We start from the raw sequence: 26267 nt of genomic DNA, 5'->3' as shown, positions 1-26267 counted from the left end.
GGTATTTTACTTGAACACCTTTCACATTTGAGTTAACAATCGTCTCAATAGTTTTTTACTTTTCAAATACATAAATATTTATGTTACGGGCATTTTCTGGACCATTTTGGGCTACTGGTTGGACTATTTTGGGCTGGGAATAGTCTAAGGATTGGGCCCAACCTCTTGAAGTCCAATGGTCCCAAGGCCGAAGCTATCTCTGTGAGGTCGCATGATTGCTAAAATATGAACTCTGATTACGATAGTAAGCGAGCTCTTGGTGATGGCTCTAACTCGCTGGTCAACCCGATCAGCTCGCAAAAAAAGACCACTAAGAAGAATAACTGGATTTGATGTCTACATGTCCTTATCCATGGAAACCATTCCCCATATGATGCGGAACTTTTACTTCATGTTTTATGGAGATAACGACACATTGTCCTTCACGATGTGGCCCCATTACTTGAAACTTTGTGTAAATTATAAATATCCCCTGCTATAAATAGGGGGTTAAAAAACCATTGTAAGCACAGGAAAAAAAATACTTACTTTGCCAAAATGATCAGAGGACAGTCGTGGACTAGGCATCATTCTAGCCGAACCACATAAAAAACTCTTGCACATTGTTTGTTGATGGTATTATTGCTTTCTTCCCTTCGTATTTTTTATTATTTGATCAGTATGGGCCAACGAATCTCGATTGACCAAATCTGAACGTCTATATTTTGGCACTAGAATGAGGGCTCGTTCTTATCAACGTCAATGGAAAATGGGAGACACACAAGAAGTTCTGAAATTGTGGTCAATCAACCCGAAGATCATGCTAGTCGGCCGCTAAAAATCCCGCTTGTAGAAGGCGCAGTCGTGACCGCTGCAGTTGTTTCCATTCCCCCATTGACTGGAACAATCTCAAGAATCCCCTCGTGGGTTCCCTATCAGTCGGCAACCCTTGTTCCAGGGATAGAGGAAGTTCAAGCTTGGAAACAACGTCAAGAAGTATTGGAGAATACAGTCAGGCAGCTCGCGGATGCCGTTTGGATGTTGGCCCAAATGCAAGTCCAAGTTATACAAAATCGGGTAGAGGTCGCACCACCAGGAGGCATCTTGCAACCTCGAGATGAAAGACTTGTTCCAAATGAAATGGAAGGTAGAGAAATATCACGGTGGGCTAGATCTGCGCATTCCTCAAACTCACGGTCTAGGAGATCGGAAGAACGGCGATCTCAGGGAAAGGGACTGGAGACTCACCCCATAAACCCGAGAACGAGAGTAAATCGTTATGAAAATCACTGTGACGAGGTTCATGAAGAGAGCCGATGACGTGGGGATCCACGCCCATTGGAGAACTCGGCTAACATCGGTCCAAGTCACACCACTCATTTTAACTCACCAGGGAATAGAAGACGACATCAGCCTAGAGCTCGCTATTCGTCAGATCGAGGTAGCATATGGGAAAGGCGGTCTCCCTCCGGGCGATCTTTAGACCAAAATCCAACTATAGATGAGTTATTGCAAAGGGTTCGACAATTGGAGGCAAGACATGGAGCTCATGATCGAAAGGAAGAACGTGATGAAATGACCCCATTCTCAAGAGAAGTAGAATAGGAGCCTCTACCCCACAGATTTAAGATCCCAAACATCCCTCAGTACAATGGAGACGGTGACCCCTATGACTATCCGGATGCCTTTAACGTCCAAATGGACCTGCAGACTTCAAGTTCGCTAGCTAAATGCCGAGCATTCCCCACGACCTTAGGGGATATACCTCGGACATGGTTAAGAAGTCTCCCCCCTGTAGCATTTGTAGCTGGGAAGAGCGCAAGAGAAGGTTCATCAACCAATACAGGTTGCTTCGGAGATAACTCGCTCCAACATGTCACATCGCTACAATTTTCCACCAATCTAGTGAATCCTTGAAGGAATACATAGAGAGGTTTAGGCGCAAGGTCAATAATGTCGAGAGCCCCTCAAACGAGAGCATTTTGACCGCGATATCCGCCGGACTTTGCAAAGACGGAAAGCTCTATGAGAGCATCTATAAGTCCCTTGTACAAGACCTAGGTGAGTTCTATGAGTGAGCTGAGAAAGAGATCAGGTGGGAGGAAACCTTCAATTCAAAGAAGCCCAGCAACCAAAAGGATCGAGATGAGAGCAATAGCTAGAGCAAGAAACGGGGCAATGGCGTCACAATAAGGGAGGCTAGGGCCAAAATCCTAACAATCAGTTCGCTAAGAAAGTAAGGAACGAGCAGAGAAATGAGCGACCTCCACACCAAGCTCACTACGAGCACTATAGTGTTCTATTAGATACGTAAGATAAGATTTTTGCCGCTGAGAAGGGAAAGGAAAATTTCGGGAGGCCTAGTCCCATACGGACCCCCGACAAATTCAGGAACAATGACAGGTTATGCCCTTACCATAACGAGGCAGGACACAACACCTCTAAGTGTTGGGTACTGAAGGATGCGATTGAAAAACTGATTAGGAAATGCCGCTTGCGTGGTTATGTAGTGCGGCTGAGAGATCAACAGCCCCAGCATCCAGTCCAACTTGAACCTCGCCAAGCTCCCGAGCAGCATCAAGCTTATGTGGTAAGAACTATCTTCACTATTCACGATATGCCTCATATTGCAGTGACCTCTAATAGGTCGCATGAACGTTATGTACGGGAGGCCGGTCACCTCTTACTTGCCGAGTATGGCAAACAGGGAATGCCGTTGAAGAAAGCCAGAACAACCCCCAGTGACATCGTCTTTTCAGAAGAGGATATAAGAGATGTGCATTGGCCTCACAATGACGCTCTTGTGGTTTGAGCTCGAATTGGAAACGTTGAAGTGCGAAGGATTATGGTTGACACAAGCAACTCGGTAAATTTAATGTATAGATAATGCTTTGACCAAATAGGCCTGGGGTCGGATCAACTCAGGGCTTCCCCAGAACCATTTTATGGATTTACTGGAGATGCAGTGACTCCCATAGGACGCATCAGCCTCCCACTTACAATTGGGGACTCAGACCGCTAAGCTACTGTGATGACAGACTTCTTGATCATCGACTGCTCTTCGGCGTATAACGTTGTCATGGGGAAACCCGTTATAGAAAGTATAGAAAGTATTGGAATTGGTACCATTTTACGATTGGACGACTCGCCATAATTTTTGCAATGGTAAACATTTTCTATGGGATTGACTTGGCCAGTGGAGGGGCTGGTTGGAATGGTGGCTACGCCGGTGTTCTTGTGTTGTTATTTATCGTTGCAACTATTTTGGAAATAAAAATGTGGATGAAAAAGTAAACACATTTATTTTGTTTTGCATTTTTTCTATTATTATGTATTATTTTATGAAATAATCTTAGATTCATGTTGTTAAAGGTAACACATATTTTTTTTTTTTGGTATGATGAAGAGTTTGAGCCTATCATGATTCTATTTGTTTGTTGTATGCAGAACTTATACATTTGATGAGTTGAAATATTACAAAAAAACAATACAATATGCAGTTGTTTGATTTTAAATTTGGAGGGAACTATTGAAGTGTGTGCATGGCATGAAGAACCATTCATCCCCTTACATACACAGTGTGTAACGACCCGTTAGTGGGTCTAGGTGTTATGGGTATTTTAGTTTGCACATTAGAGTTGTTGCCTTTATTAATTAATTGTTAAAAATATTATATGAGTTGGTAATGGGGGTAAATTAATGAAAATAATATTTGGTGTGAAAAAGTCTCAAAGTTGTGGGCTAAATGGGTTTGGGCCTTATTTGAATTAGACTATTGATAAATAATTAAATCTTAAGTGTAAATGAATTGGGTTGAACCCAAATCTCAAGAAAAGTCCATTGGGCCTTAATTGGATTGGGCCATATATTTTGACTTGGGCTTGGACTATATATTTTGACTTGGGCTTGGGCCATGGGCATAGAGAATGGTATCTTAATTAAAAAGAAAAAAAAAATATTAAGAAAATGGTAAAATGAACAAAATGGGTAAGAGATATGTGAATTGTGTGTGTTAGTATGAAGGGTAAATTAGAGAAAATTAAAAGGGAGATGGATTTAAAGGAGTTGGGAGACAAGTCTCCCACATTTTTTTTTCCTCCTTTTCTTTCTTCTTACTTTCTTGTTCCCTTCTTCTTCTCCCTCTCCCGATTGTCTCTTCTTCCTCCATTGTTCTTCTTCATTGAAGCTTTAAGTGGAGACTATGGAATTTTCAATTTCAAGGGGTGTCTTCATCTCTTTGGATTTGCAACCATCTAAGGCAAGTTCCCTTCCTTCTTGTTTCATACGCAAGATCTTCTTCTTCTTCTTCTTCTCCTTATGATTGTGTAAGTTTTTCTTCTCTTTTTTATCTTTTAATGCAAGTTCTTCAACCTTGTTTCCATCTTAGAAGGCTTGTTTCCTTCATTTTTAAGTTGTTGCTCTTAAATTCTTATTCTCGGATTCACTGACCATGTTATGTTCTTTGGTCTATAACTCCTTGTGTTTATATCCAAATTGAGACCCGTTTGTTGGGTTGTAAACTAGACATCTTAAGCTTCATTTTAGACACAAGAATCGAATTTTTTGACTAATATTTGATCATGTTATAGCCTTGTAAATCCCTGCTAAGATCTGGAAATTTTACTGCTTTCGAGTAAACTGACATTGTTGTACTCTTTAGGGTATAACTCTCTGTGGTTATATCCGATTCAAGATCCGTTTGTTTCTATATAAACTAGACTTGATAATCTTAATTTGGTAAATTTTTTAGAATTTTTGGCTGTGTTTTGAGCCTACAGTATCCTTGTAAATTCTTGCCCAGAATCTGGAAATTTTCTGCTCTGTTTTTGAATAATCTGTTCTTGCTTCGGTTTTTGGGGTATAATGCTCTGTGGTTATATCCAAATTGTGATCAATTTATTTTTTCTATAAAATAGACTTCATGGGCTTCGATTTGGTATAAGATTTGAAATTTTTGGTTATGATTTGTACTCATAACAACCTTGTTGAATTCTATGTAGAATTCTGTAAATTACTGTTACAAATTCTGCCTTGTTTCGGTTTTTGTAGAATATCTCCTTGTGATTATTTCCGATTTCAAATCCAGTTGATGTTCCAGAAACTAGACTCATTAGGCTTTGATTTGGTATATTGTTTGTGGTATTTGACCAAATATTGAGCCCAGATTGGATTTTTGAAAATATGCTTGAAATCTGGAAATTTCTGAAATATGTTGTTATTCAACTCTTCCTATGTAGTCTATCCTTCCTACGTTTAAAATTATGATTTTTGTATAGTTCTTCCATTGTTTCTTTGAATTATTCTTGATAACCCTCATTGTTGGATAAAAGGGTTTTATTTTCCTTATTTCGATAAAGCTTGCAATATTAATTCGTTTTCTTGTTGAACATTGCAAAAATCTAAATAGGGTTTTGTGTCACCCTACATTTCTTAAGGAATGACATTTATTCATTAGGGTCTAGTGTCATGCAAGATTTAGTGTTTCTTGCATGTATAAATTTTGATTCCTTGCGATTATTATTGGGGTAAAAATATACCGTAAATATTGGTTTGGGCATTTCTATAAGTATGAGTCAATAAATGTATTAAAATTTACCCTGTGATCATAAGATAGTGCACACTTTAATTTATGTAATTGTGCATGTTAAGCATGATTTGAGATTTTTCTTAATCATTGAGGATTGACATGAAATGGGGATATGCATATGTGATGCATGATTATACTGATTTGCGCACCTATTATTTTGCGCGACGGCTAAGTCCGTGGATGAGAAAGGATATCCTATGAGCGCTTGACGCGGGTGAGGTGGCCATCAACCCAGAAGGCGTGGCTCAAATTGTTATCATTTGTTGATGTATTTTCATGATGCATATATATTCATGAATGGATATATATATATATATAGGCCGTGAGAGCCTTGAGAATTATGCAGAAAAATTCCCTACTATTGGTGCATATGCATGAGCATGGGAATGAGTGCATAATATATGTAATAATCAAGGCATGGGAAATTAATGTAAACCGAGAACTTATGAGTCGCGTTATACTAATATCTCCTCATAGAGTTGTTTATTCTATCTTGATTATCCCTGCCTTTGATTCTATATCTCCATGCTTTGTAAATACACTTGCTGAGCCTTGTGGCTCACCTTGTTTACTCTCATGTCATTCCAGGTACAAGTAGAGCAGTGGTTGAGGGCGAGCCCAGTGGGGCTAAAGCCCAGGGTTAGAAGTGTACAGAGACCTTCCAAATTAGATGGTCTATGTTAGCATTTGTGATGAGGGCAAGTGTGAGGAAATTTTATGTTGTAAAATTTGTTAGTGCCCTTGTATTTTATTTTGTTTAGATTATGGTCTAAGATGTTGTAAACCTTTATGTTAGCTTCCGCTGAGTTTATCTAAGGATAGTATTATGGTGTTATATGTTATTGTTCTATATCACACTTTTGATGATCTCCTTTCGGATATCCTATGCTAGCGGGACTATCCGGTAGTGGGCCACTACACAGTGTGTCTGTGGGGAAATCACATTTTAGATAAATTTATAATAAAATGAGATATGAAGAATATTTATAAAAAAAAAAAATATTGTATTTGTTAAATTTATCTTATGGCCATTAAAAAAGAAATCGCGTGACTTCTTAAATTGATTTTTTTAAATAAGTTTATCTCTATCTTCTCTTTAGATAAATTTATCTTAGTTCTTACAAATTAGAAAAAATTGTGTACGTATCATTTAGTACACTAAAAAAAAATTAACAAACAATTTGATAAAAAAATATTAAAATATTTCACAATTTTATCTCAATCATTTTATATCTTAATCCAGAAATCATTCCAACGTTATTTTGATATAATCTTATCTTACTAATTTTAACAAATACTGCCTTATTGTATTAACTCATACACTCATCAAATCTCGTATAAATGGTTTGACAAATTCTTCTTATATTTTTTGCAATAATATTATTATTCATTTTACTTTTTAAATCAAACTAATATTGCTCAAAACAATATTAAGAATTTAAAATCATGCGTGAAAAGTAAGAATGTCGTTTTATGAACTCAAACACGAGATATTTTACTTGAATACCTTTCACATTTGAGTTAACAATCGTCTCAGTAGTTTTTTACTTTTAAATATATAAATATTTATAAATAATATCTTATAAATAAATAAATAAGCTAAAATATAATAATTTAAGCTAAAAATTTTATTCGTAGACTTACACACACACTAGAGAGACAAAATGCATAAATAAAAAATAAAATAAAAATTTATTGAGTGGTGCTAGATAATTGTATTTTTATTTTTTAGATAAATTTATAAATAAAATAAGTTTTGGTGTAATAATAAAATATTTATAATTTGGTTATATTTAGATGTAATAAATTAGTATATTAGTATTAATATAGTTATTTTTTACTTTTAAGCAAAATATACAAAAATTATTTTAAAACAATTTTTTAACATAATTTAATAACACCAAAACAAAGTGTTTATTTATGTAGAAATCTATATTGCTTGTCGGAAGACGCGTGGGCACGGTATAATATTAAATATTAAATAATATTAGTCTAGCATATACCTGCGTCTAAAGACACGGTATAAATAATATTAAAATTAAAATACATTTATAATTTATACGTAACATGTTGTAATAATTTTACTTATATTAAACGCTCTATAAAACTCAAATAAGAAACAAACATTTAAGATTTATAATGTTCACTAATATTGAAAATCAAAATATAAGAGCAAGTAAAAAAAAAAAAATTGTAAACACTGAACAAAAAAATAGAAATTAAAGTTATTATACACTTGTTAACGTTTTATAATAAGAAAAATTATGAAATCTATATAATAAAATATATTAATAAATGATCGACAATCTGAATAAATTAAATTAAAAATTAAATATCAAACAATACATACCAGTCGCCGCCAGTCTCTATGGTCGCAACCATCAACAGCGGGGAAGGGGGAACCTCGACTTGGGGTCAGAGAATCTTAGGTTTTTTACCGTGAGTGGTCAGGATCCCTTGTGTTAGGGGTGTGTATTCGGTTATAACCCAATCGAACTGTCCCATTTTGCCTAACCGAACCGAGCTACCCTAGTTTTCCTAACTGAATAGACTTAATACACTAACCGAAATAACCGAAATCGAATTAATCGATTTGGAGTTTGGACTCACTGAACTGAAAAAATAGCTCAAAAATCGAACCGTTGCAATGCCTTATGCGATCACCGCTGCATTTTGTCGTCGCCTCGCCGTAGCGCCTCGCACCAACCGCTGTTGCACCATCTTGTCACCTCGTCGATGCCGCCTTTATATGAGCTTCATCCTGGATGAAGCCTGATTTATGCTTTATGAATTACTAATTACGCCCAATTAGCCTTTATGAATTAAGCTCGATTAGGCTTTATGAATTAAGCCCGATCAGGCTTCATTGGCGGATTAAGCCCGGTCGAGATTCATCCAAGATGAAGTCCGGGCAAAGAAGTCTGGACTTCATCATTGGATAAGTCCGAATCGAATTTCATTATCGGATAAAGTCCGATTCGATCATCAAATTTGTACATATTCTTAGTACATGTAGCATGGTTCATGGACAGAATGGGTGGCAGTGGCACCGTAGCAGCACGGGTTGATTTTGTTGGGTGTGGGTTAGTTCGATTTTGTGGGTATTTTTGTTCAAATAACCGAACCGATTACTCGAAGTTTTTGCAAAAACTAACCGAACCCGAACCACCCACCATGGATAATTGAACCGAATAGACCGAACCGGTCGGTTCGGTTCGGTTAAACCGATTTTATGCTCACCCCTACCTTGTATTCCCTGACCATGCGTGGTCGAGAATTCTTTGGATTTAAAAAAAAAAATTTGATTAATAATACGAATAAATGGATTATTTTTTAATATCTGCATCTTTAATGCTTTGATATCATTATATTAAATGCTATGGAGCCCACATCCAAATGCATGAGAGAAAAAGATAAGAAAGCATGAGAGTGACATTAGAATGTGCTTCATGCCCCTATTCGAATGTTAAACACAAAGGGTGAGAAACCCATGTAAGTGACATCCGAATGTGTGACCTCTCCGTCCGAATGCTTCCCCAAACCATCCGAATGCATCATGCTTCATTTGAATGTAGCCAAGCATCCAACACATCCGAATGACTCAAGCCTCATTCGGATGCCTTAGGTTAAACACTACCATTTTTTTTCGTATACACTCGATCACACCCGTACCACTTACACATAGCTTGCAAGCAACTTACACCTAACATCAACATCCAAATCCATTAAATCCCACAACATCAAGGCATGCAAAATCATTCCCAAGTCCCAACATCAGGTCACTAAATAAATTTACTAATTTTTTTTCAAATGTCACAAATTAATCAAATATTTGTATACAAACAAATGTATAATTAAATATACAAATTAATTAAATATTCGCATATAAACAAATGTATAATTAAATATACAAATTAATTAAATATTCGCATACATACAAATGTATAATCAAATACACAAATTAATCAAATATTCCCATACAAACAAATATATAATCAAATACACAAATAAATCAAATATTCGCATACAAACAAATATATAACCAAATACACAAATTAATCAAAATATAATTAAAACCTAATACTTTAATATATACAACATTTATATAAAATACATAAATAAAAATTACAAACCCATATTTCACAAACCCAGAGGCACCTGCTGGATGCTGGAGAGGGAGCTGCCGTCGCTGCTATTGCTGGAGTTGCCATTGCCACTGCAAGTAGCCAAAGCTGGCGCAGCCACGTTGCTTTTCCTTATTGATTCTGGTTTTTCTTCCTTGCATCGCCGTGACTCTGGTTCTGTTTCTCATATTTTTCATCCTCTTTTTTTCTCTATGGCAAGTTGGCCAGCTGTGCTCAAAGCTACTATTTCACTTCAAAGTACATCATAAAAGCCCAAATTGTAGCAAACTAATGCCTTTATGAAGATCAAAATGAAAAATAACAAATAGAAAAAAATACAACATAACACTGATAGAAAGAGAGAGGGGTAGTGAGTGAGGACGAGTGTATATATGTATGTGCATGTGTGTATATATATGTATGCGTGTGTGTGTATATGTATGTGTGTGTTTGGGGGCGACAGGGGGTCGGTGATGGCGTGGGTGAGGGTTTGTGAGAGAGAAAGAGAGAGGGAGAGAGACAATGAGTGAAAGAGTGGGTAGATGGGTGGGTTTGTGAGAGAAAGAAAGAGAGAGGGAGAGAGAGAGGCTAATGGGATGATGGTTTTGAGGGGGAAAATATTTTGGGTATTTGATTTTAGCCATTGACCAACATTCAAAACTAATCTCAACTGTAGGATCAAAATGTATCTTGGACATTTTCAAAAACCGTTCTGTTTTATTATATAGATCTAAATAAAATGTCTAAGATACATTTTTGAAAACCATCCCATCCTCCATTTCTCTTTCATAAACCCACACACTTCCTCACTCACTGTTTTTCTCTCTCTCTCACTCACAGACCCTATCTACGCCATTGCTCATTCCTGTCGCCCCCAAACACACACATACATATACACACACATACGCGCATACATATATACACACACATATACATATATATATACACATATGCACATACATATATATACATACAAAAAAAATGAGGCATATACACACACAAACAAAAAAGAAAGGAAAAGCAGGAGGAAGAGGATGAGAAGGAAAAAAGAAAAAAAATATAAAAAGAAAATATAAAATCTAGAAAAAAAAAGGTTTCAGCCGTGAAAAAACAGGAGAAAGAAGAAGATGAGAAGAAAAAAATAAAAAAAATAAAGAAAAAATGAAAAAATAAAATAAAATACAAACAAAAATAAAGAAAATAAATAGGGAAATGACATTGTTGATGGGTGGGTTTTGGTGCAAAGGAAGTAGCCAAAGAGGCGACACAGGTGTGAGCATTTGTTGGGTTTCTTCTCTAGATTGATTGATGTAAAAATAATTATTTTTAAATTATTTAAACATTTGGTTGGTGTTGTTTGAAAATTGTTGATGGGTTGGTTTTGCGGGTCGGGCCCTTCCCATTATTTTTTCTTTTTTATTGTGAAAATATTTTTAGATAAAATATTTTTAAATTAAATATTTAAAGTTATAAACATTAATCGATATTTAAAGTTTATAGTAAAATTAAGAACATTACATTTATAATATTTTTAGATAAAATATTTAAAGTTAGAAACATTAATAGAAAGTAATTTTTTTAATATAAAATTACCTTAATCAATATTTAAAATTAGAAACATTACTCTTATAATTTGTGTTTATTTATGTATGTCTGTTAATAAGATAAAATTATAATTATAATTTGTATTTACTTGACCACTATAAAATAAAGAGTATCATAGACTACGATTTTTTTTTAAATTTTTTTTCTTAAAGAGTATCATTCTAAATATTCTAATTTTAAAAGTATTTAATAATTAATTTTTAAGTATTCTAAATATCAGCAATGTAAGTTTTGAAATATCATGTAAGTTTTAAATAAAAAAACACCAACAATGTAAGTTTTAATGTATAAGAATTTGACATAGATGATTTAAAAGAAATAAAAATTTATTTTTTATATCATTGATGATTAAATGTTGTTTTTAGCGTAAAACTTTATTCAAAGTAGAAAGTTTAATTCAAAATTTAATATTTTTATCTTTAGGTGTTGAATTTTTAATATTTAAAGAAATGTAAAATTGGTTAATCTATTATATTGAGTTACTTAAATATTAAAAAAAAATTCATTTCTTTAATTTTATTTTATTAATTATATTTTAAAATTTTAAATTAAAATAATATAAAAATCAAAGAGTTCCTAACGACGCATGGTCGGAGAACCCAAAGTTTGAGAACACAAGGGTTCCCAACCACTCATGGTCAAGAACCAAAGGTTCTCCAACCCTGAGCCAGAGTTTCTCCCGATTGATGGCTGCTGCCATGGCGACCGACGACGATTGGTATGTATTGTTTCATATTTAATTTTTAATTTAATTTGTTCAGATTGCATAACACTTACTGATATGTTTTATTATATAGATTTAATAATTTTTTTATTATAAAAGATAACAAATATACATTAATTTTAATTTTTATTTAATGTTACAATTTTTTTTACTTGTTCTTATATTTTGATTTACAATATTAATAAACATTATAAATCTTATATGTTTGAGTTTTGTAGAGCGTTTAATATAAATAAAATTATTATAACATAATATGTATAAATTATAAATATATTTTAATTTTAATATTATTTATATCATATCTTTACCACGTACACTAGATGTTTATTTAGTAGAGGTTTATTTTTTGGACATTTTTAAAATCAGAATTACTGCTTGTCGGAAGACGGGTGGGCGTCGTGCGGTGCAATAAAAGTAAAATCGTAAGAAAGGCCAAAAACATAAATAGCCGGAACTACAGCGGTCGAAGTGAAAAATCACGAGAATAGGAGGAGCGCGGGGGAAATAAATCGAAAAAAGGTAAAAAGGAAAGGAAAATGAAGAGGCGAGAGGGAAGAGCAGCAAGAAGCAAGAAGGAGAAGAAGAAGAACAAAAAGGAAAAGGAAAAAGAAAGAGAAAGAGAAGCAGTCAGCAGCAGAGCAGCCAAACCTCCCAGCCCAGGGGTTTTCTCTCTCTTTCTCTCTCTCTCTCTCTCTCTCTACATGTACAATCACATACATATTTTCTACAACGTAGATATATATTTATATGCAAACTTGTGTGTATGCATCTTCTAGGGCTGAACTTTCAAGGAAATTCCCCATTTCGTCTTCTACTTCCCGTCTCTTCCTTGTCTCTCTCTTCACAGAGCCGATCATCCGAAGCGCTGGGGGTTTTCATCGTTTCTTGCTTATTCTGAGCCGTATTGTTGTTTGATTGGACCTTGATTGGCCTTTTCAATTGCGTCCGCTTTCAGATCCAGAAGGGGCAATTCCGCCAGATCTGAATCTGACTCGGTTGCAAGATCCGAGAGAGTCAATTTGGGGAGGCATCTGCCAAACAATGGACGATTTCAGTACGTTGGCCAGAGATTTTGGGTACAGACCCCAAGGAAAGTCGGCCCCCATGGCTCCGCCCAAGACCACCGGCGGATCGGACGGCGCAGATCGCCGAGCTCGACCGTCGTCTGCTTCATTCCGCGACGATCGCGACGGGCTATTGTTTAACGACGTGTTTGGTGGACCGCCAAGGTATACGAGCTCCAACAACGCTAAACCCGCGTCGTCGGTGGCGGATTTCGATTACGATTCGATTTTCAAGAGCTCGTCCGCCAGCGATTCGAAGAATAGGTCATCTTCGCCGGTGTACGATAAGCCGGTTTACGATGAGGACATTTTCGATGGGTTGCCTGGGTTGAAGAGTAAATCCACGACGTCCTCCAAGGTTAATTACGACGAGAATATTTTCGCGAGCATTTCTTCGCCTCAGAATTCGAATCAGAGTGCTGCATTTGATGATCTTCTTGGGAATTTGGGTCGGACAGAGAAGCCGGAACCGAGGAACAACAAGAGCTCAAGAGGTTTGGATGATTTGATACCTGGGCTTGCTGATAGCAGTCCCCCCAGAAGCAGCAGGTACTTCTTTTGCATGCTGCAGTTCCACTGCTATTTGCTTACTGTGATTCCGCTACTTTTTTGTTCATGTGGCAAATGTGTTGGCTTACTATATCATTTCGTCCTCAATTCGTGTTAAATCTTGACATTTGAGTGAGAGTGTCTATTTATGGGCAATTCTCAGGTAGTATTTGAGATCACTTTGATTTATGATTGTTAGCGGTTTTAAGTAACTTGAGCTGGAAGCTGCAATTGATTTGTTGTATTGGAATGGAAAGCAAAATATTTTCTCCATGTTTTAGGAGTAGGGAATGAGAAGTAATGTAAAATATTTTCTCCTTGTTTGGAAGAGTAGTGGAAACGGACAGCATGAAAAAATATTATATGACAAATGACGATTATACCTTTTAATATATATACAATTAATGAAATTAGCCCATGTTTTATTTTATTCAATCTCTGCCTATTGCTGTTTCAATAAGAAAGACTAGACAAGTTCACTAATAAGAAAAGAAGTGCTATAAAATCTTGCCTTTAAATTAATGATAAGTTAGAATGTTACAGCTGATGGTAGAGAAGAATGTTGAGGAGTTGACTTGTCAGACATACAACAATGAATGGATAGATAAGGATTTTATAAGTCAAGGACGAATTTGGGTTTTTACAAAATTATGGAGATTAGTTTTGTCAATACACAAAAATAAAAACTTGCACCTATTTTCATTCCTTCCATTCTACCCCAATTGAAAAGAGATAAAAATGGAGTTTTAGAGGAGAACAGATGTAAAGAGTTTGCAAGCACTTTCATTTTATTTTATTAGTATTGTCTTTTCCAATTAGGAAGAAACTCCTCCCATCCATTTCAATTCCAATCTCATCTTCTGAATACACTGAAGGATCTATAATTTTTTTTTCAGTGTCTTGGATGAGGTGGATAAATAAAAACAGGGGGAAATGGTTTATTCCTGTTAAGCATGAGAGACAATACTAATGGAACAGAATAAAAGTAGATGCTAATACTTTTCATTCATTTTTCTCTGAAGCATCATTTTTAATCTCCCCTGAATTGGGAGAATGGGACTGAAAATTTTATTTTTGTGTTGATAAGATTACTCTTAATAATTTTTTGAAAATTTGAATTTACTCTTAACTTAACAAAAGTGTGTCAAAATTGTGTCTATCCATTCATTTATTATCTATCTTTCTAGCCGTTCCGTTAATGTTCTTCTCTCTTCTATGCAGCGCAATTTCTTCTTCTCATCAATTGAAAGATAAGTTTTTATGGTGCTTCTCATTTATTGATGATCTTGTATCAAAATTGTATACGTACTAATTCAAGTAGAGATTGAATAAAGTAGAAATTGGGTTAATCTCAATTAATTGTATATCTATTAAGAGGATATAATCATCATTTGTAATTTAATATTTTTTATTTCATCCATTTTCATTCTCTTAAATAAGATGATATTTTAAATTACTTCATATTATTTTACATCCCATGCTCAAGGAGAAAATATTTTTCATTCATTTCCATTATTTTCCATTACTAACATTCTACCAAAACATGTTCCTTTCTTCCAGCAAGCAGTGTAGGGGAACGCAATCCTTTTATGTGACATGAAATTGAACAAACTGAAAGAGAATGCTAGGGGTACTTGACCTTGATTGCCCATCTCTAATCTCAAGAATGTGATTTCTGGCATGGTAGTGGGTTGTTAATGTTTCTAATACCAATTTTGAAGAGAGGCCACATGGATTTAAATACTACTTATTTAAGTTAAATTGTGAAAAAAATACCCCGAGTTAACTTGCCATAAAACATATTTTTAATTCTTTAGCATCAGTGGATAGAATTCCAATATTCAAATAGAGCCACACAGTTTCTTGAATTAGTACAGGTTGGAGCATCAGAAGACCTTAAACTGTTATGCGAATTTAATATTATTCATCATTTTACATGTACAATTGTATGTAGAAACAGAAATTAACAGAGTGCTGTGTGTGCTCTTGAGTGGTTTCTACAAGTTAGAAGTGCCAAAGAGACCTGTTTGCTATTCTTTTACTTAAATTGAATGCGACAAGGCTTATACAGGGAAATAAAACAAATTCTTCTATGGGAAATCTCAGTTGAGTATTTGACTTCCTTGGAGTTAATATGCCAAGATTCCACCACATGGGGGAAGTTGAGGAGTTGCAGCCTTGCAGATGATTTTGGTGCAAGGTTTTGGTCAGATTATATGTGAAAATAGTGTTTGTAACGATGTAATGTGGAACAACCATGCTTACTAGAAAAGGGGAAATTTATGATCTTATAGGTTTCCATATACCCCACCTGTTACCTTTCTCTTGGGTTGAATCTCACAAATGAGCTATAAAATCGTCCCACTTTGGAAGAGGACACAGTTTAATAAGATTTTATCCAAGATATTTATACACATGCTTGAACTTCAAAATTTTTAAGGTTTATCAATAACTTTACAGTGTTAGGAGAAGAGGAAATTTGACAAAGCTACGAATTGTATCCATGATGTTTGGAAAAATTGCAAGCTCATTGCAACAAAATGTTGACAATGCTTGGTTGCCTATGAACAATATTCATTTGAATAAATCTTTAAATGTCTGTTGATTAGTTTTTGGCTCCATATTCACAGGTCATTTTCTGAGTCTAGCCGGCCGCAAAGGTCAACTGCTAGTTCAGTCAGACCAAATTCTGACATAATGGAAGATCCCTTTGTTGTTTTAGAATCAACTTCAACACCTGCAGCTTCATCCTCAGCACCGGTCACGGATCCACTTGAAGAGATCAGTAAGATTGGTAATTCTGGAAGCACAAAAGTTAGCAATTCGACAGTTGGTGGGCCAATATTTGAAGATATAGATCCCCTTGATGATTTTGGCAATTCAATTCCTACATTTTCATCTGAGACAAATAATAGGGCAAGGGAAGAGAGCCCTTCAAGGATGGGATCAAGAAAGGGTAGAGTGGAAACTTCTAATACTGAAACATTTGCATCATCATCTTTCAGGGATTCTGAGAGCCACTCACAGAAGATGTCTGCTGATAATTTTCAGGAATCCGATCGTGCTATGTTTGACATGCCAGGTGTTCCAACAGACCTTAGGAAGCCTGTTGGTCAAACTAATTCCCCTTCTTTCGTAAATGCTAATTTCAGTGAGAAAAATAGCCAGGCAGACGTTTCTCCAGGATCAGAGGATCATGTGGAACCATCTGATGATGTTTGGCTTACTGTAACAGAGATTCCTCTATTTACGCAACCCATGAGTGCTCCCCCTCCTTCTAGACCCCCTCCTCCAATACCAGCGAGGGCTTCAAAGTCGGAAGCCGGTTTGTTCACTTCAAATGCAAGAAAAAAGGGTTATGAGTTTTCTTCTTCCTCACATTCCTCTCAATATTCTCAGAGTCCAAAGACAACCCGTCCTCCTGTTAAGAGCTCAACTGTGTCTCCGATAGATGAACTTGAGGAGTTTGCCATGGGTAGGTCCAGGAATAATGTTGATGATTATGCTAATATTCATTCTGGTGAAGAGGCAAATGCATATTCCTCTGCTGCTGCATCTGCAGCTGCCATGAAGGAAGCAATGGAAAAAGCTGAGGCTAAATTTAAGCATGCAAAGGAAGTAAGGGAAAGAGAATATGCAAAGGCAGCTAGAAGTAAAGAAGCTGTATATTCAGAAAAAGATCAAGAGGCTATGCAAGACGATCAGGAGAGAGAATTCAGGGAAAACCAGGAGAGATTAGATCGTGAACGACGACAAAAGGAGGAGGAAGAAAGAGAGAAGAGGAGACTTGAGAAGGAGAGGGAGAGAGCGAGGGAGATTGAAAGGGAAAAGGCTAAACAAGCCGTGGAAAGGGCTACCAGGGAAGCACGTGAGAGAGCGGCTGTTGAGGCACGTGAGAGAGCAGCTGCTGAAGCACGCCTAAGAACTGAAAGAGCTGCAGTTCAGAGAGCACAAGCTGAAGCCCGTGAAAGGGCAGCTACTGACGCAAGAGAAAGGGCAGAAAAGGTTGCTGCAGAAGCTAGGGAAAGGGCAAATGCTGAAGCAAGGGAGAAAGAAGTTAGGGAGAAAGCTGCTGCTGCTAGAGCTGAAGCTGAAGCACGACGCAGAGCAGAGCGGGCAGCTGTAGAAAGGGCTGCTGCTGAGGCTCGGGAAAGGGCTGCTGCTGCTGCTAGGTTGAACCAACAAAAGAATGATAATGATCTTGAATCCTTTTTCAGCATGGGTTCCCGCCCAAGCAGTGCACCAAGACCAAGGGCAAGTTCTTCTGTGAGTACTTGAAGCTGCCACAGCTGCACTAAATTCTTTTCCTGCACCCCCCCACCCAAAAAAAATAAAATAAAAAAATAAATAAATTTGGAAGGCTGCAATATTCATGCTGTCTTTGGTTGTCTTTCCTATGCACAGTTTCAGGACCCTGTGTCGGATCCCCAATTTCAGAATAAGGGAGTACCTGAAGGTGGAAGGAGGACATCATCTGTTAATATGTCATCCAACATGAGGAAAGCATCTTCAACTGTTAATATTGTTGATGATCTCTCTTCAATTTTTGGAGGTGATGAACTTTTGCAATCATAACTTTCGGTTAACAGTTGTGCACTTGTGGTATACACCCCTTTTCATGGTCATTTTCTGAAATGATTTTGCTTGCAATAGCTCCTCCATCATCTGGAGACTTCCAGGAAGTTGAAGGAGAAACTGAAGAAAGACGAAGAGCTAGATTGGAACGCCATCAAAGGACTCAGGAACGTGCGGTATGTGTTCTTTGCCTCAATGTATATCTAATTTGGTCATAGCTATTGGAAAAGCAGAATATCCTTTTGCCAAAGCCCTAGTAGTTTTACATTCTCATCTGTTAAGCTTTGATTTGGTAAAATTAAAGGTGTGACAGCAATATCCTTGTTACTTTATTTCTGCTTCTGTGATGAATGTTTTATCTTCTTTAAGCCCATTGGGAACCAATTCAAATGGAATTAGAATTATAATTATAATTCCATAGTTACGGTGATTCCAATATAATTACAATTCTAATTGTATTGTTTGGAAGACAACACTAAAAATTAGGATTAAATTCCAATTCTTATGTTTGGAAATATGATGGAAATGGAGTTAAATAAATGGTTTGACCATATTACCCTTATCAACTCAATCAAAATGCAAAGTTAATATACAGATTTACCTTTTATATGTTGATTTTTATTTTCAAATGTTTTCTACAAAATAAATAACAATGGTTTTGATTTTTAACTTAAGCTTATGTTCTTTATTCATTTGTCATGAAAAAAGCTTGTGTGATCTGTTCATTCCGGTAAATAACATCATAAAGCCACCATTAACAGAGCTTGAAAAAGACCAGAAAAATGACAAATGTGGAATATGAAACAAAACTGGAATTGTTGATATCTAATAAACTACACCATTCAGTGGTGCGAAACAATTAAAGCTAGAACAGAGGCAATAACAAATATGAAAATTGAACATTAGATAGATTTAAATTACATTACAAGTAAAGAATATGGTAGACCTCACACATACCTTAGACACAGCTCTTCATTATCTTACAGTGAGAAAATCAACATCATAAAGAAGGAGAAGATGAGAAAATCCCTGGGTTGAGAAACCCCTAGGAATGTAAATAGATGGGATTTATGAAAATAAAGTTAATAAATAGGTAGGACCTAAGAATTCCAATTCTTTATTTAACAATTCGGACCAAGTTTGATCAGAATTCTAATTCCAGAGTTTGAGGGTAAATGGAATTCCACTTCCTAGCCCCCCCTTTTTTTTTTCAATTCCAAACACAGGAATTCATTAAAAATTCCAATTCTAGAGCCTTTGAGGTTTCCAAGCATGCTTTAATGGTGCTCTTGGTTTTCTCTTGTATCACTTAGCTTCACGTAAACATTTTAGGTTACCAGTTTTTAATTGGCTACCTGTATGCTCAGGCTAAGGCACTGGCCGAAAAGAATCAACGGGACCTTCAGGCTCAGAAGGATCAAGAAGAAAGACATGTAAGTGCCTTAGTCATCTCATATTGCCACAATTGTTTGTGTTCATGAATTTCTTAATTTTGTATTTGTAAAATCTGCCCTCCTAGTAAATATGATTTCAAAAGAGTAACATAAATAAATATGTAAATATTTATTTACATATTTTGTTAGATGAAAGCGTAACATGGTTCTATTCTATGCCTTTGTTCCACCTTACTCCTGTTTTCATCCAGTTCTACAAGCCATCCACAACCGCTGCAACAATCCCCCCCCCCCCCCCCTCCCTCAAAAAAAAAAAAAAAAAAAAAACTCATTCACACTGTATACACATGAAAATTAGCTTATTTATTGTTATTTTCTCTGCAATAACCTATTCTGGCCAATTTGACATTTTCTGAAAGTTTGTGTATGATTCTCCTGCTTTTATTACTGTTGCTACTGCTACTAGCATTATTTTTCCACTCCAAGTAAAATAGAAATGAAAACTGTAGTTTCAAACAGGCAGGGACCACCTTTCTTTGCAGGTTTGTAATGAATGAACAAGGCAACAATAATCATCATCACTACAAGCTTTAATCCCATTAGATGGGGTTGGTGACATCAATTCTAGTTTTCTATTGTCTCACTATTCATGGCTATATCTTCTATAAATCCTTTTTATTGCATTTCATGTCTTAAGTGTTTTTCACCAAGTCTTTTAGGGTTTTCCTCTTATCTCTTTTGCTATCATTTTTTTATTCCATCAATTTGCCTCATAGGTGAATCAATTGGTTTTCTTCTCACTTGTGAAAACCATTTTAATGCGTTTTGTGTATTTTATCTTGAATAATCATCTCTCTGATCTTATTAGAAATAATCTTGTTTCTAACTTTATTTTTTCTGGTATGGCTGTACATGTATTGCAACATGCTTATCTTAGTTACACTCATATTTTGCACATAGTGGTTCTTAACTACTCAACATTTGAGTTGTATAATAAAGATGGTCTAATACTCATTCAATAAAACTTTCTTTTTTGCTTTAAGGAGATTTTACAATCGCAGAATCTTGCCTTAGTTTGTTGAATAACATTCTAAATAATCTCCCATCTCTTCGGAGATATCTAAACTGGTTTTGTCTAGGAATAATTTGATCTTCAATCTCACCATGATGTTTTCAACATTTCTATTTTTACCAAACTCATATTCCATATATTTGGTTTTCAACATTTCTATTTTTACCAAACTCATATTCCATATATTTGGTTTTCAACCTACTCAATTTGAAGCCTTTGGAATCTATGTATCCCTTCATAATTCAAACTTAGTATTCACAATTCTTTTATTTTATTCACCAAAGCATTATCGTCATAATATACACCAATGCACCTCTTTGTAGATGTGCCTACAAGTTCATCAATCACAAGTGCAAAGGGGTCTGGTTTCAGTGCAGGTCCTTGAAGTAATCAAATTCTCATTTGGCATATACCACTAACAACTGCATTAGCCTATTAGGGTTGAACCTTTGTGATAACCTGTACGCTTTGGAATGCAAGTGAAACCAAATAATCTGGTTCTACTACTATACTAGAGCATTTACACAGTTACTTCGTTCTCTCTTTGGTGATATATCTTCTCTCTGACCACTATTGTTGCTGCCTGTCTGTCATCAACATTCACCATAACCTCTCACTGCCTTTTTATTAGCCAAAAAAAACAAAAAAAGAAATGAAAACAAAACTCCTGTCTTAGGCTCCGTAGCCACCAAGGAAACCCTAAACTTCCTGTCTCTTATTTGTTAAAGGTCACTGTCCCTAATGCACTGTATATTTGTTCTGTTGTGCGAAACACATCCATAAGCTTCTGTCATTCTACATTCTAATGACCAACAAAATAGGAAAATTGCCTTTATCCCCTATTTGCCTTTTGGGGAAAATGGAGTGTTTAGGTCTGTGCTCTTAACTTGAGGGTTGCCATTTTTGGCAGCATAAACTTGTTTCATTATTTGTTGACTTTAATGGGCAAAATGGCCTTTGTGCTGGGTCAATGGAATTACTGGAATTTATTACTTGAACAAAAACCTCAAGGCAGTAGGGTCCAATTTTGCCCGGCTTGTTTGTCAAATTTTCTACCCAAAATGGTCTGCACTGCGATGGTAAAGCAGGCTAAGTCTCTTGTACACATAAGAGCAGTCCACTACATGGTGTAATGCATAGAATCCACTAATGATTCTGATGGTTAATGATACTTAGAAACTAATGTGTTTGAATGATGGATGCTGGATGAATTTGCAATTTCTGAGAAAGGTAATTCAGTAAACATCATAACTGTTTGATTGTGCATAAGACTAACGTGTATACAGAACACAAAAATACAAGCTTTAATCCCACACTGTAGAAAAGGCTACATGAATTTTAGCTTGACAATTATTTCTATGGCCTTATTCTATAAAGCCCTTATAAGTCATATTATACCCAGTGTCTTTCACCAAGGTTTTTTGGGTCTTCCTCTACGTCTTATGTGAAAGACCATAAGACTAATGTGTATATTAAAATAAAGTTAACTGGTAATGCAATAGTATTATGATGGCACATACCTTGGGCAATGGAATCCTTGGAATTTTTTGTACATTAGGGATGATTGCTGTTTTGAGCCTTGATAGCAATGGTATGGTTGCTTTTTTTGATTGGAAGGTCACCGGTTCAAAGACAAGCAAATAGATTCTTTGCAAGGATAGGATAAGGTTATGCTTAAAAATGCCCTTCCTCGATCCTCACAAAGCAGGGAGCCTTGTGCAATCGGGACACACTTTAGGAATGATTGCCCTCTCATTAACATCTTTGTATGAGTTGAACATATAACAGAAAGGAGGCTGAGAAGAAAGTACAAAAGCCTCCCTTGTTCAGTTCTAATGAAAATATATCTAACTATCAAAAGCCTCCCTTGTAAGTACAAAAGCCTCCCTTGTTATCAATTGAAACAGGGACATTCTTCTGCTTTAGAGTAGAAGTAATATATATCTAACTATTAGTTATATACTCTCTTGCTATTAAAAATAAATAAATAAACAAATAACAAGGTATCTGAGTAATGCATTCTCGCTTATGGGAGTGTGTTGAGAGGGTTTTTTTTTTCCAACGTGCTTGTGTTGTATAAGAAATGGAGACTTGTGATGAACACTACTTTTTTTTTAATTATTTTTCATATATCTGATTAAATGGCTCTACCTAGTGGGATTAAGGCATCTCATTGTGGTTGTATTTTTTTGTTGTCATATTTCATTTATCTGATTTTCTGTTGCTACTGGTTTCAGAGGATTGCTGAAGCATTAGATTTTGAAATCAAGCGTTGGTCTGCTGGGAAAGAGGGAAATTTGCGTGCACTGCTTTCAACACTGCAATATGTGCGTTTGTTTATATTCTCTTAAACTTTGTTGCTTGATAATTAAACCCAGAATTATCATTACTTTATTCTATGGCTTTCTTTTCAAACATTTGTTGGTTTCTGGGTTCTGAAATTTACCCTTTTCTTAACACTATAACACTGCAATGTATACTTGCTTTTCTTGATTCATCCTTCATCTGGGTCTGCACTACACGTTCTGCTTCACTAAAAAATTCTTAGTAAGTACCTGTTTATGGTTCTGTGATATATTTAATGACCCTTGTTGCGAGTTCAGTATTTTGCCCATTACTCTAATGATTTTTGAATTTCTTATGAATGCCTGTGTGATATAGTTGATGGGTTCAATTTGTAATTTATCTCTAGAACAACTTAAATGGAAAATAATAAACAAAGAGCGAAGCAATTATAGCTTTCATTTTAGTCAGCTTCACTGCCAAGTGTACTATGATCATTGATTTTTTTTCCCTGTTGGTTTCTTTGTTGGGATTTCTGTAATGGACAATAGAATGGATCTGTCTTGAAATAATGCACCTCTAAAAGGTGTTCTGTTACAAATAGTCTGCCCTTGAATGCAGTGATTTTTTTGTTGTTAATTTCATAATGCAATCATAAAGGGAACTGCAAAAAAGTTTAAAAATCTTATTACTTTAAATTTATAATTGTACTGTTATTTAGATTCAGCGTTGGCCTTTGAATTCAACTAAACTTTATGGAATCTGGAATCTTAGGCCATCACCCTCCCCAGGCACCTTTGTTTTTTTATTTTATTATTATTATTATTATTATTATTTTTTTTTTTTTGGGGGGGGGGGTTGTGTTGTGAACGGGGTTCTCCTTTTTAAATCTGCCAACTGTTGCTTACATTCTACTTTTTAAATGTGTTGAATGGTGGTCAGGTGCTATGGCCTGAATGTGGTTGGCAGCCTGTTTCTTTGACTGATTTGATTACCGGTGCTTCGGTGAAAAAGGTCTATAGAAAGGCGACTTTGTGCATCCATCCCGATAAGGTTCAACAAAAAGGTGCCACCCTTCAACAAAAATATATTGCTGAGAAGGTGTTCGACCTTCTTAAGGTACTTGCCTCATGATCTGAGGAATGATAATTGTTGGTTTGACTAGTTTTCGTTGTTTGTTTAGTATTATCTTGTTAGGGAACATATTTCTTTTTCTGCTTTTAATGTTTTTGATCATTGAATATGATCTTATTCATCAAATTCAGCATATAATCCGAATGCATTATATGTATGTTGTCAGTTCCATTATCATTTTCCTATACTCTTTGCTGTGCGTTCACATTTAAGGACTGACTTTTGGGAACTTTAACGGGCAAGTTACACATTTTATATATCTGGAAAAGTGAACTTGGCTTATTGAAGATGGCAAATTTCCTAAATCTAGATCACCTGCATGGGTTAAGCACAAGTGAGTATGAAATAATCAATGCTTGTAAGTATAGATCTGTGCTGTTGACTAGTTCCCTGCCTGCCCACTCCCCCCTTTTTTCTTCGTCTCCTTTTTCAGGCTGAATTTACTATACATGTGCTAGCTTTCTCATTAATATTGTTTAATTATGATTTTCCTTGTAGAGAAAAGACTTCATGGGTTGAAAACCTCTCTGTTTTTAGTTGTTCTCAAGTAAAGTTTGGTGTGATTTTCAGGAGGCTTGGAACAAGTTCAATTCAGAGGAGCTCTTTTGAATCTTGGTGACCATTCTTTCACTTGAAGCTACTACAGAAGGTAACCATTTGTTGGGAGAAAATTTTCATGACTGCTCCAGCAAATATATTTGGCTTGTCTGCTGCTATCTTGCGCGGGTTTTGCTTTTATGTAGGGGACTTCCAACCGCGACGAGATGCCTGAATTGGTAAGTGTAAGCTCCCGCTGCTGTAAATTGACATCAGTTCCTGCAGATATATGGGGAGTCAAGGTGAGGTCTGTGTAGAGTAGAGTATTCTTGGCCGGTCACATAATATACGAGCATGTCAAATTGAATCACCCATCTCATATTCATGATATAGTTTTGTATCCTTAAGATATTTTTCTTGCCCCCCCCCCCCTCATTTTTTTTGTTTTTCTTGGTTTGTGGTGGGTACTTGATCTGTTGAAAAGAATACCAATATGTTTATTGATATTGTCAGGACCTGGAAATGAGCAATTGTATTTGTGTTGAGCAAAATTAAAAAAAAAAAAAAAAAATCGGGTTCTTTGGTTTGAAACTCTATTAATCAAGTAGCCCCCTGTAGAAGAATGCTCTGATTTGAAGCCTTTTGTTCACGTTGCAGTTTCTTCGTTCTCTACTATCATTTTCAAAATTCTGAAAAATAAAACAAAAAACACTGTTTGGTGTTGGCGGCGGTGGGAAAGCAAAAGTCCTGAGATATTTTTCTCTAATTTTATTTTTGGTAGTTATTAATTTGTAAGGGTTACATTTTAATGTTTTATGATTGAATTTACGCACGTGATAAGAAAAGAAAAATAAGTATAATTATATGAATGAATGAATTAATTATGGTTTAATAATAGAATAATTAAATGACGACAGGTTCAGTTTTTAATTTTAATTTGAAACTGAACACAAAATTATAAAAAAGAACATCCAAAAGCAAACACATAACATTAAAATAAAAATGAAGCCTAATTCAATTGTAGGTAAGAGTTACTAGTAATTATTGATTGTAGTGTGTGATGGTGGAGCTGTTGATAGGAGTGGGGAGAATATTCTTATTACGGTATTCTCTATGATGCATTAGCATTACTAACGGGGGGTGGGTGGGGTTTCTTTTTCCTCATATGGAATATAGATATAACTAGCTCTACTGTCAATATCAATCAACCAAACAATTGCCTGCCCAAAGAGATGGTGTGGGTTGATGATTGGTCTGTCTTTCTAAATTCTAATGGCATGGTTTCTTCTATTATTTTATCTTTCCTTTGCCCATCTATCTGTTTTTGAAACGTATAATCACGAAAACAAGCATTTTTTCGTTTGATGTTCTTTTATAATAATTATAAAATTTATGAAAACTTACCATTAAAAATGTTTGGATAACCTCTCTTTTATTCCCCCCCCCAAAAAAAACAGAAACAAATGACTCTCTCTCTCTATTCTTAATTCTTATAAATCGAGGGCTATTGACTACTGAATTTTTCAAAAATTTATTTATAAGAAATAATGAATTTTAGTAAATTTTGTAAGTGAAGTATTTATAAAAAAAAATTATAATGAGTGAGAGCAATGCGGTCGCCATCAACTTAGATCGCTATC

At 35.6% G+C, this 26267-nt stretch overlaps 1 protein-coding gene across 4 annotated transcripts; it reads left to right on the top strand.

Moving 5' to 3' along the window:
* Nucleotides 1-12528: 12528 nt before the first annotated feature.
* On the top strand, nt 12529-25131 carry LOC127805618 (auxilin-related protein 2). Of its 4 annotated transcripts, none has more exons than XM_052342371.1 (9): nt 12529-12681; nt 12796-13632; nt 16263-17898; nt 18037-18184; nt 18286-18383; nt 19575-19640; nt 22911-23000; nt 23899-24075; nt 24661-25131. In XM_052342371.1, the coding sequence occupies exons 2-9, from the start codon at nt 13061-13063 to the stop codon at nt 24697-24699; spliced, it is 2826 nt and encodes a 941-aa protein (XP_052198331.1). In that variant the 5' UTR covers nt 12529-12681; nt 12796-13060; the 3' UTR covers nt 24700-25131. The 4 variants fall into 4 exon arrangements, with proteins under 4 accessions (XP_052198331.1, XP_052198341.1, XP_052198336.1 ...); XM_052342381.1 differs by having other exon boundaries at nt 12550-12681; nt 12975-13632; XM_052342376.1 differs by lacking the exon at nt 12529-12681 and having other exon boundaries at nt 12688-13632; nt 24661-24739; nt 24834-25131.
* Nucleotides 25132-26267: the final 1136 nt, after the last annotated feature.

This window comes from Diospyros lotus, chromosome 1 (genome assembly GCF_014633365.1).
Source record: "Diospyros lotus cultivar Yz01 chromosome 1, ASM1463336v1, whole genome shotgun sequence".
NCBI classification, from domain to species: Eukaryota; Viridiplantae; Streptophyta; class Magnoliopsida; order Ericales; family Ebenaceae; genus Diospyros; species Diospyros lotus.
Note: the sequence above shows the minus strand (reverse complement) of the source record. Positions and strands in the feature narration are given on the sequence as shown.

Coding starts and splice junctions, on each gene's coding strand:
- LOC127805618 (XM_052342371.1), top strand. CDS start 13,061: ATGGACGATTTCAGTACGTTGGCCAGAGATTTTGGGTACAGACCCCAA. Junction 18,384..19,574: donor AAAGGACTCAGGAACGTGCG/GTATGTGTTCTT, acceptor CTGTATGCTCAG/GCTAAGGCACTGGCCGAAAA. Junction 23,001..23,898: donor TGCTTTCAACACTGCAATAT/GTGCGTTTGTTT, acceptor AATGGTGGTCAG/GTGCTATGGCCTGAATGTGG.